This window comes from Penaeus japonicus, unplaced genomic scaffold (assembly GCF_977035675.1).
Source record: "Penaeus japonicus unplaced genomic scaffold, GWHDUDI00000001_assembly GWHDUDI00000007, whole genome shotgun sequence".
In the NCBI taxonomy this organism is placed as follows: domain Eukaryota; kingdom Metazoa; phylum Arthropoda; class Malacostraca; order Decapoda; family Penaeidae; genus Penaeus; species Penaeus japonicus.
In genome coordinates this window covers 38,542,731-38,555,230 of record NW_028234409.1, presented here as the reverse complement: position 1 = coordinate 38,555,230, position 12,500 = coordinate 38,542,731, and the positions used below count along the sequence as shown (strand labels likewise).

At 36.3% G+C, this 12,500-nt stretch overlaps 1 protein-coding gene across 2 annotated transcripts in view; it reads left to right on the top strand.

The window, feature by feature from the left end:
- The first annotated feature begins 9,819 nt into the window (after nt 1-9,819).
- Nucleotides 9,820-12,500, top strand: part of LOC122253867 (uncharacterized) — a 104,445-nt gene continuing 101,764 nt past the window's right edge. Inside the window, exon 1 of one of the 2 annotated variants that reach the window (XM_043017256.2) lies at nt 9,820-10,446. In XM_043017256.2, coding sequence (XP_042873190.1) covers nt 9,870-10,446 — 577 coding nt within the window. In that variant the 5' untranslated portion in view covers nt 9,820-9,869. The remainder of the gene's footprint in view (nt 10,447-12,500) is intronic. The other variant, XM_043017255.2, reaches the window with a different exon arrangement.

Genomic DNA, 12,500 nt, shown 5'->3' with positions numbered 1-12,500 from the left:
TATCCAATCTTATCCTCATACCTTTCGCTCTCTCATCGCGCTCTCTCGTTCTCTCTATGCGTCCTCTCCTCTCTCTCTATATATATCTATATTCATGATCTTTATCTTCTACTACTATATATATATTAATTCATAAAATAAACATATAATAAAATGTCTTATATATATATATATACTATACTACTACTAATAAATATACTAGACCTATAACTTATATATATAAACAAATATCTAATCTATATATTATCTATCAAAATAATATCTTCTATCTATCTATCCTCCCTCGCTCACAATCTCTCTCATTCTTCTCTCTCTCTCTACTCTACTCTTCTCTCCTCTCAAAGCTCTCTCCAATACCTCAATCCTCTTCTCTCACTCTAATATATATATATATATATATATTAATTCTCTATAAATCATATATAATATATAATATACTATAATACTATATCTGTCCTACCCTCTATCACATTTCTACAAAGTGATTACAATCGCTCTCGTTCTTCCTCTCTCTCTCTCGCTCCGCTCTCCTCGGCCTCCTCTTCTCTCATCCTCTCTCGCCTCCTCTCTTCTCTGTCTCTCTCTCTCCTCGCGCTCATCGCTCTCTCTCTCATCTCTCTCTCTCTCCTCTCTCTCTATCTCTCGCATCCCCTCTCTCTCTCGCTCCTCTCACTCTCTATATCTCTCTCTCTCTCATCCTCTCTCCTCTCTCTCTTCTCCTTCCTCACGCTCCAACTTCAACTCTCTCTCTCTCACTTCTCCTCTCTCACTTCTCTTCTCTCTCTCTCATCTTCTCTCCTCTCTTCATTCGATCACCTTACTTACCTCACCTCTCACGTACTCCACACATCAACTCACTTCTCTCTCTCTCCTCTCTCTTCTCTCTCTCTCTCTCTCTTCTCTCTTTACGTCCCACTCCTCCTCTCCACTACTACTCTCTCTCCTCTCTCCTCTCTCTAAAATCGCTATATATATCGATAAATATATATATATATATATATAAAAATTTTAGAATTATAAAGTATATATATATATATATATATATATATATATATATATATAGATAGATACACGCATATTATATAATATGCATATATATAGTATATATATAGATATATATATATATATATATATACATTAACTATAATAATTTATAAATATATACGACCGCATATATATAATATAATCAATACATATCACTTTAAATAATACCTCATTACATATATATATATATATATATATAATATATATATATATAGATATTATAGAATATATATCACTATCTCACAATTCTCTCTCCTCATCTCTCTTCACAACACCTTTCTTATTCAATCAATCATTCTATCTATCCATCTAAACTCTCATACTCAATTCTCCTCTCCTCAGCTCATCTCTCATCCTCTCATCTTCTCTCCTACTCTATATATATATATATAATATATATTATATATATATATATATATATATATCTATTATCTATAAATATCTAAAATATTATATATATTATATATATTATAATATATATATCTATATATATATAAAAATAAATATATATAATATATATAAGTTAAATATATATATCTGTCTATCTATCTATCTCAATATCTCCACAATCTCTCTCATTCTTCCTCTCTCTCCTCTCTCTCTCACATCTCTCGTCTCTCTCTCTCTCTCTACTCTCTATATAATTTATATATAGAGATATATATATATAGATATATATATAGATATATATATATATCATATCTGTCTATCTATCTATCTCATTTACTCACATCTCTCTCTTTCTGCCTCTCTCTCTCTCTCTTCCTACACATCTTCACTTCTCATCTCTCGTCAATCCAATCACATCTCCCCCGCTCTCATATCTCCTCTTCTTCGCTATATATTATATATATATCATATATAGATATAATATATATTATATATATATATATATATATATATATTATTATATATATATACGCAATAAATATATATATATATATATATATTATATAATATATATATATATATTCGATATATATATTAGATATATATATACGCGCATATATATATATATATATATATATATATAAACTACTATCAACAATAGATACCTACACTTACTCTAGACATACTTCACTAATGATTAAATATATACCCACGTCATATATAGTAATTATATATATATATATATAGATATATATATTATATATGTTTGTATGTATATCATATAATATATACATACAATATATACATAGATATATATAATTTATATATATAAATAAATATATATTATATAGTATATATATTTATTTATTAGTATACATATATAATTATAAATATATATATATATATATATATGATATATATATATAAATATATATATATATATATATATATATATATATATATATATTATATAGTATATATATATATATAAGATTCAATCGAACACCCTCATCTATTTAGCGTATATTAATCTTCTATCTTCATCATCCCTAGCTCTATCTATCTATCTATTCTGATACTCTATAGCTATATAAGCTATCTATATATAATATATATATAGATATATATATATATATATATATATATATATATATATAGCTGTATAAATCTCACTCTTCTCTCAGCCTAATACCGTCTCTCTCTCCATCTCCTCCTCTCAGTCTCTCTCTCGTCATCTCTCTCTCTCTCTCTCCTCTCTCTCTCTCTTCTTCTCTCGATCTCTCATCTCCTGTCTCTCTGCGCTCTCTCTGCGCACTACAACACTCACTCACTATAGGCTGCATAGGTCTATTTACTCACTCACGTCCACTCATTCTCTCTCTCTCTCTCTCTCTCTCCATCTCTCTCTTCTCTCTCTCGGTCATCTCGGTCATCTCTTCTCTTCATTCTCTCTCTCTCTCTCTCTCTCTCTCTCTCTCTCATTCTCTCTCTCTTTGTATCTCTCTCTCTCTCTCTTTGGCTCTCTCTCTCACTCTCACTCCCTATATCTATTAATATTTCTATCTCTCTTTTTTATTTCTCTCTCTTGTCCGAGCTCTTTACTTCTGCCTTGATTTCACCTTTCCTCTATTTTCTTCCAATCTGTAAATTTACCTCATTTCATTCTTCCCATTTCCCGTCTTTTCTTTTTATCGGCCCTTTTTTCCATTTTCTCCCTCCGATTTTAATCATTCTTCCTTATCCACTCCCTTTCTATCTTTCTCACAATCACAAGAACCAAAACTGCAAAAGCTGATCTCTTAAATTCCATTTTCTGTGATCAAAGAAGTTGATGATAAATTGAATAAAATTGCCCATCTAAACTTCCATTTCATAAGGTGAAAAAACGAAAGAAAATATAATTGAATTTATAAGTATATAATTTAAAAGTTATAATGATATATCCAAGCATAAAACAAAAGATTGTACAATAAAAATGTAAACGTGTAATTACATAGATCCAAATAGTCCAAATAGAGGGCAAATATGATATGCTGTTAGAGCTAAAAAGAAAACCAGGAGGCGAAAAGAAAGGCAATATTAGAAAGTTAGACAGCGAATTGAGACTACCGAGGAGAGAAGGGCAGAGACTGATACTGTTTAATGATGATGCAAGCAATGATGAAAACAATTCCAAATCTCATTGACTATTTTCCCACTCACACAGAATCTTTAAATATTTGCCCCACGCCAATCAGCTTGTCTTAATGAACAATATTTGAATATTTGACAACTGAATATGAGATGGATAAGTAAAACCCTAATATAAACAACTCAAAATGTTACTAACGTTAATGCGCTCCTCGTAAATTCTCTCTACCCAACATCATAAAAAGTAAAAAAGTCAAAATAAAACTTTAAAAGTGACAATGATAATAAAGGTAAACATCCAATTTGAATAAATATATCAACACATGTTTTGTCCTCCCATAGTGCCCTTTCCCTTACCCCCCCCCCCCCCCCTCTATCTCTTCCCGCTAACCATTTCTCTCTATATATCTATCTATCTATTTCTCTCTCTCTCTCTCTCTCTCTCTCTCTCTCTCTCTCTCTCTCTCTCTCTCCTCTTTATGAAACTCGTCCTCCGAATCTTCCGAATACATCTCCTCTCTCTCTCGACTTTCTCTATTCTATCTAATCTATTCTATCTCTTATTCCCTCCTCCTCCTCCGCATACTCCCCTCATTTCCCCTTCTTCAACCCCTTTACTCCTTTCCTCTTACCCCCTCTACTCCCTCTACCCCCTCACCTTTTCTTCCACCCTCACTCCTTCCACATCTCCCTTTCCTCACCCTCTAGTCCTCTTAACAACTTCCCGATGACCTCAGCCCTAAGGAGTGGTACCTCCCCCGCCTCCCATCCCCCCCCCATTGTAGCCAAACAGCCTAGATGGGTACCCACTCTCTAGGTATGGATCGTGTCTGTGTCTAGCTTCTTGGAGGTTCCCTCGAAGGATTGCTCAGGGTATTTGATTTTCCCCTTTACCTATCTCACTCCTAATCCCTTCCATCCTTCTTTTTCTTCTTCCCATCGAGTGACCAATTCTTTTCCTCCATATGTGTGTGTGTGTGTGTGTGTGTGTGTGTGTGTGTGTGTGTGTGTGTGTGTGTGTGTGTGTGTGTGTGTGTCTGTGTAGATGTATGTTCATATTGTCTTCCCTCTTCACGCCCCCCTCCGCCTCATTACTCACAACTACCCACACCACCCTACCAAACCACACCACACAAACCACACCCAACAACAACCTCAATATATTGACCAGTGAATTATAAAGTATATATATATCTACTTATTATAACTCTCCTAAACATATACATACATAAATATATTATATATATATATATAATAATATATACGAATATATAGTCTCTACTATATATACTATATATATAAGATATATACTAATATATTTTTATAAAATATAATTTCAAGCACACATATGTGTCCTTATATATATATATATATATATAGTATTGAATATAATATATATGAGTATATATAGGTAGAGGGTAGTATATGAAGCTCGTAATTTTAGACACATATGATGTCTCTAGAGTTATATGAATTATATTAGAGTGATATAGTTATATATATATATGATATATATGATATTATACCATATATATATATATAGTTGCAGAGTAAATATAAACAATATATATATATGATAGGTATATATAAATTATATAATGAAATAGTTTTATATTATATATGTATATATCTTATATATATAATACTATATATGATATATCAGTAATATACGATAGAGATAGTATATAACCAATTATAATATTAAATCGCATATAATGTAATATATATATAGTCATATATAGGCAACCACTTACAATATATATACTATACCTACAAATCATCAAATATATCTAATATATATATTACATATCCATAACAGTGTCTATATACTTAAATTAATACAAATATACATACATAATATTTTATATATATCATATATATATACAACAATCATAATATAAATATATATTATATAAGATTTATATATCATCTATATATCTAGAGAACATACATATATAACTATATACTAGTATATATATATATATATATATAGATCCAATGTCTATATATATATATATGTATGTATGTATTTGTATAGATTTATAGACACGCCCACATGTATATATATATATAATATATAGAGTATTACTATTATATACATATAGCTTTCTAGCCTCATACTATATATCTCCCCTACAATATATATACAAAATATTATATATAGTATCACTATATATATATATATGCATAGTAGTGTATAAATATATATATCTACATCATATATATATTATAATTTTGATATACGCGTTTTGATACTATATTAATATTACATTACTCTGATGTGTCTATATAATATACTACCAATTACATAACATACATATAACTACATATATATATATATATATAACCTCTATATATATATTACTTTATATATATATATTATATATATATATATATAATATATATGTAGATAGATATATATTATATATATATATATATATATATATATATTATATATATTAGCCCTATATATACATACATATATGTATATATTATATAATCATCCTATAGCTCAACTAACTATCCCAAACAGCACTACCATCCGAAATCTGATCTCGATATATAATATATATAGATGGTATATATATATTCATTCATATATATATATATAGCAGTTCATATATATATATATATTATATATATCACTCTATTATATATGTCCTCTATACATATATATATATATAGAGAGAGAGAGAGAGAGAGAGAGAGAGCGAGAGGAGAGAGAGAGAGAGAGAGAGAGAGAGAGAGAGAGAGAGAGAGAGAGAGTAGATGAGGGGAGGGAGAGAGTTGAGGAGAGAGAGACTTCTGAGTAGGGGGAATGAAGGACTGCGTGAAAGATAGAGAGAGAGAGCGGAGAGGGGGGAGAGAGAGAGGAGAGTGGAGAGTGTGGCGTCATGAGAGAGTGAGGAGAAGAGAGATGTGTATATATACATATATATATACATATATATATATATATATATATATATATATATATATATATATGTATTTATGTATATATGTATATATGTATATATATATATATATATATATAATATATATATATAAGTAAGTATGTATGTATGTTATATGTTATCAGTCATAAATTATATATATCGTTATCATCATAATTTTCATTACTATCATTATCATGAATATTACCATTATTACTAAATCTTTTTACAATTATCGTTACTGTTATTGTTATTACATTACATAATTATCATTTTCTTTAATTTTCTTACCTTAATCATCATCATCATCCATCATTAGTATTACTATTATTATCATTACTATTATCCTCATCCTCATTTTCATAACTGTTTTCACTTTTATCGTAATTATCATTATCATTATTATAATTTTTACCATTGTTATCATCATTATTATCATTATTATAGTTTTTACCATTGTTATCATAATTTTTCTTGTCATTATTATCATAATCATCATCATTATCTTTGTTACTATTATTGTTATTTTTATGATCATCATCACTATTATCATTTTTATTATCTTTATCAAGATATTTATTACTATTATCAATTTCATTATCATCATTTTCATTAGCATCATCCTTATAGATATTAGGACTGCAAAAATATATTCTACAATTATCATTATCAATATGACAATCCTTAACACTGTTGTCATCGTTATGGATATTACAATATATATTTTTTTTTAATTCTTATATTACCATCCTGATTGTTATCATCATCATTAGTGTTATTGTAATGATCATCGTTATGATGTTCTGTTACTGTTATCGTTGTTATAGTCATCATGAACACAATTGTTATCATCACCAACTTGCTATCAACCTCACATTTGTCTTAATCCTTTATCATTAATCCTTATACGTTATTTTCATTATTATCAGCTTTAGCAGAAGTACAATTGATAGAATTATCTTCATCATTTATATTAATCTTAATAGGAATGTATCATCACCGTAATAATCATCAATATTGCTAACCTTTATTACTATCGCCATTGTTATTATTATTATCAGCATTGTCATTTTCTGTATTAGCATTGCCATTATGATGATTACTATCCTCATTTGTAGTGGTAGTATTATTATTATCACCGCCATTATTAGTATCATCACTATTATTGATATCAACATCATTACTTTTATCATTACTGTTGTTGTTGTTGCTGTAATTCTTACTTTCATAATTTTTATCATTATCATTGTCATTGCTATCATGATTATTATTATCATTATTTTATTATCATTATTCCCACTACCTTTGTTATCATTACCATTATGTTTATCATCATCATTATTATCAATATATCAAGATTATAATTATCAATATATTATCATTACTATCATCCCCATTATCATATTACTTTCGTTAATATCATCACTATTGTCATCATCATTATAACCCATCATTACCATTATTATCATCATAAATCTCAACCATATCACTGGCACAAAGACACGAATATAGAGAAGATTATACGAAGAGATTGCGCTAATATCGCGGAAAACAAAAAAGAAGAAGAAAAAAAAAGATAAATCGAATGGTAGATGACATGACAACACGGACGAGAAAATAACAAATAATAACAAAAGCAACGATAGACAAATCTTCTAATCAACGTATAGAGCAACAGACAAATTAATAGACAGAGAAGCGAATAGATAAAATGGAAGATTCGTGCGCACCGCATGGATCATAAATCAATGAATGGCTTTAAGAAACAGAGATAGACATACAGATAAGCAAAAATATATCTTAATAGAATGTATAAATGGGTGATTATACATGAATAAATATGTATGTACAGATAATCAAAGGAACGGAGAGGGAAATAAGGTAAGTGAACAGATTAATAAGTCGATGCAAATCGATGTTGAAACACACAAACGGACACAAATATTCACAGATGATTATAGATAAGTATTCTTGGATGATCAAAAGATCAGATAGGCGTATGATAAAAGAGACACAGACAAGCACATATAAACACGGACAGTTATTTATACGATCATTAGAAAAAATAGACATAGAGGCTAAGATATCAATGTATAGAAGACACAGGCGAGCACACGTATACACACGGTTAATAAAAAAAAATGATTGACGTAAAAACAAAGCGAAAAAAATGGATAAGATTGAGACATTACAAAAAAAAAAAGCAAATGAACACTCATTCACCCCAATGAAAACATTAAACGGGTAAACAGACAGATTCCAAATAAAAACACACAGATCGACGATCGGACGGTATAATAAAACGCATACACACACAAACACACGAGTCAGATTTGCCGGACGGACGAATAGAAGCGAAGAAAGGAGACATTCAAGAGATTCCTCCTTCTGAAAACACTCCCCCCATACACACCCCTGCCCCACCCCACGCCACCCACGCCACACCACCCATTTTTCGAAGATTCCTTAACAAGGGGCGATCAGATATATATATGAACAGGACATAAGTCGCCGCTGTCGCTATCGCCATGGGAGAGACTTGAGGCTTTGGGAGAGGGGTAGGGGGTAGAGGGCGGAGGGGAGAGGGAGGGGGTGGGAAAAGGGGATGGGGAAGGTGGAAAGGGGGAAGGGAATGGGGAAGGAAGAAGGAGAGAGGAGGAGGAAGGGATGGGAAAATGGAAGGGGCAAAGGGAGAAAGAATAAAGGGAAGGGAAGGGAAAAAGGAAGAGAAGGGAAAGGGTAAAGGGAAGGGATTGAGATAAGGGAGAGGAGGGAAGTAGGAGGGGAAAGGAAAGAGTGGAAGGGAAGAGCACAAACCCGAATGAGATAGGGACGGGAGGGGGGGGGTAGGAGTGGAAAGAGGATTGCTCAACGTGGTGGGCTTCCTTGGGAGGGGCGGAGGGTGTGGTGGGGAAGAGGGGAGGAGGGGTGAGGCGGAGGCGTGGGTGGGTCGGCCCATTGAATGAATGGACGAAAGTTTGGGCAGGGCGGATGTTGAGGGGTGGGTGGCGGTGGGTGGGGTGTCTAGGTGTGTGCGGGCTCGCGGGGGGAGAGTTGGGGAAGGATTGGGACTTGGAGAACGGCGGGGAGATAGGAAGAGGAAGAGGAGGAGAAGGGGAAAGTCAGTGTGGCTTAAAAATGTCTGAGGTTGGCGAGGAGGGAGCGGGACTAGGACGAGGAAGAGGAGGTAGGAGGAGGTGACAGGTCGGGCCGGAGGTCGGCGGCGAGGTGTGTGTGTGAGGCGAGGGTGGCGGCGGCGTGGCGAGGCGGCGCGAGCAGGTGGGCAGGCTGCGCGGGTGCCTCGATGGGTAGGGCGGTGCGCTATATGTCCGGCCAGTGCAGTGTTGGCCGCCAGCTCGCCCGGCGCGTACCATGCAGAGCAGTGGCCTGGTCCTCTGGCTCGTGGCTGTGGCGTGCGCGTGTGAACCCTGCCAAGCGTCCTCCAGTGGCAGCAGCCACCCGCGGCCCCGCAACCCCTTGCTGGCCGTGGTGCGGGCGGCCAAGGCCCTCCACCACCACCCGCCCGCCGCCCAGCCGCCCCCTTCGCTGCTGCCCTTGCTACCTTCTAACGCCCTCCTAGAGTACCCGCACCTGTACCGCCGCCACCATGCGGGCCCCGACCTGCCCCAGGGGGCCCTCTTCCCTGCCCAGCACCGCCACCGCAGCCCCGCGGGCCTCCAGCACCTGCAGCAGAGTGCAGGCGGGGACGACCTCCAGCCTCCGCTTGAGGTGCAGGACCTGCCTGACGACGAGCGAGGGGATGCCGAGGAGCGGCGGAGGACGTGGAGTAAGCGCGGGCAGCTCAGTGATGCCCCAGTGAGCGGGGGGGCGGGGGATGGCCAGGAGGAGGCCGTGGCGGCGGGCCTGCAGCAGGTGGGCGCCTCCATAGCCACCAACTTCCTCAGGCACGCGCGCTCCGGACCCAGGCCCTACGACGTCCCCAGGATCGGTGAGTGTCCGCTCTCGGCGTTCTTTTCTCTCCCTCCCCCGTGTCAACCCGTCTCCCGACTCTCACATCCATCCTTCCTGACCATTCTCCTGTCCATCAGCCTTGCCACTTCTCCGGCTAGATGGCCCGTGAACTCTGGATCTCACCGTCTCCTCATCTCGCTATATCTTCAACGCCCACCTTTCCTTAGTCATCCTTTCATCACCCATGCTTTCCCTTTTCCCTTCTTCTCTCACTATCTATTTCTCTCCTTTCCTCCTTATCCTCCTTCTTCCATTTTGCATCCTTGGCATGTTCCCTTTTCTCCCTCTCTTTTCCTGTTGTCCCTCTCCATCCCACTGTTCCTTCCTTCCTTTTCTTTTACCTTTCACTTTCTCGTCCCATTCAATCTTTAACGTCCTTCTATCCCCCTTTTCTTAATTTATATACTTTTTTTTCAACATTCCTCTTCCTTGTACACCTGCAATTGCATTTCTTTTGCTCATCTAACACACTCGCAACAAGCAGCCCTTCTCGCACTCGCCGTAACGGGCACTTCGTTGAAGTCTCATCCAACTCTTATTGCTCTCACCTGCGTTCAAAAATCACCATGCTGTTTCCATGCTTCTGATCGGATTAATCAGCTGATTTACAGGATTTATTTGAATCCATTCAGTGTCCTAGGATATGCAGATACAACGAAAACACATAAGCGTACACATACACACATAAACAGACACTTACACATACACACACACAATCTTCAAAGTCGTACACAAGTACAAATCCATAGGTACTTACACACGTTCAATCTATAACACCTGTACCATAACCGTCTTTCAGCCAATGCTACGTTAATGGTGATGAAGCTAAAAATAGAGCGGACGCCAAGCTGGTCATGGGGTAGGGGTGGGTTGGCGGTGGTGGGGAAGGAGGGAAGGGCGGGGAGGAGGTGGGGAGGGCAAGAGTTGGGTCGTCCGGGCGAACAAACTCGGCAAACACTATAAAACACTTTTCGGAAGTTCGTTATGCAAAAGGGGGTATTTGTCTCTGGCTAGGCAGTGCATCCAACCATCTATCAGACACTGTGCGCTCTCCTCCTTCTCTGTCGCTCACGCTTTTTCTCTTTCTCTGTCTTTCTTGTGCTCTCTCTCTCTCTCTCTCTCTCTCTCTCTCTCTCTCTCTCTCTCTCTCTCTCTCTCTCTCTCTCTCTCTCTCTCTCTCTCTCTCTCTCTCTCTCTCTCTCTCTCTCTCTCTCTCTCTCTCTCTCTTTCTCTCTCTCTGTCTATCTATCTATCTATCTATCTCTTTCTATATATCTACCTATCTATCTCTATCAACCTATCTATCTATCTATCTCTCTACTTACCTCTCTCTCTATCTATCTCTATCTCTATCTCTCTTGCTCTCTTTCTCTATCTGTATACCTATTTCTCTCTCTCACACACTCTCTCTCTCTCTCTCTCTCTCTCTCTCTCTCTCTCTCTCTCTCTCTCTCTCTCTCTCTCTCTCTCTCTCTCTCTCTCTCTCTCTCTCTCTCTCTCTCTCTCTCTCTCTCTCTCTCTCTCTCTCTCTCTCTCGCTCTCGCTCTCGCTCGCTAGCTCGCTCTCTCTTTCTTTCTCGCGCGCGCTTTCTCTCAGGATCACAATGTAGCTATCTCACACTCTTTCGCCCCTATCTACTTCCCTACATCGATCAACATCACAGTCGAGATTCAAAGTATTCAAATTACATCCGTGATCCACAGTCTACTATTGATCCTCTGTGTACCTTCCGACCCATCCCAAAGCCTCAGAAATCGCACAGTTGTCTGTCAATTACATCCATATACTGCGATTTACATATCCCTGTCAAAAGGTACTTGTCACATACGATATTCATTGTCTGACGTCAGTACCTATTGTGTTTTGTTTATATTGCGATGCGTCGTTATAGAGCACGTCATTATAGATAGTGGGTGATTCTGTACATAGGATGTGTTTTGCGTTTCGGCGCCGTCGATTGAGAAACAAAAACAAAGGACGTCCGAATGAGACAGAAGTTAGGGTTCTTTCTTCGCTAACTTCTTCTCTTCT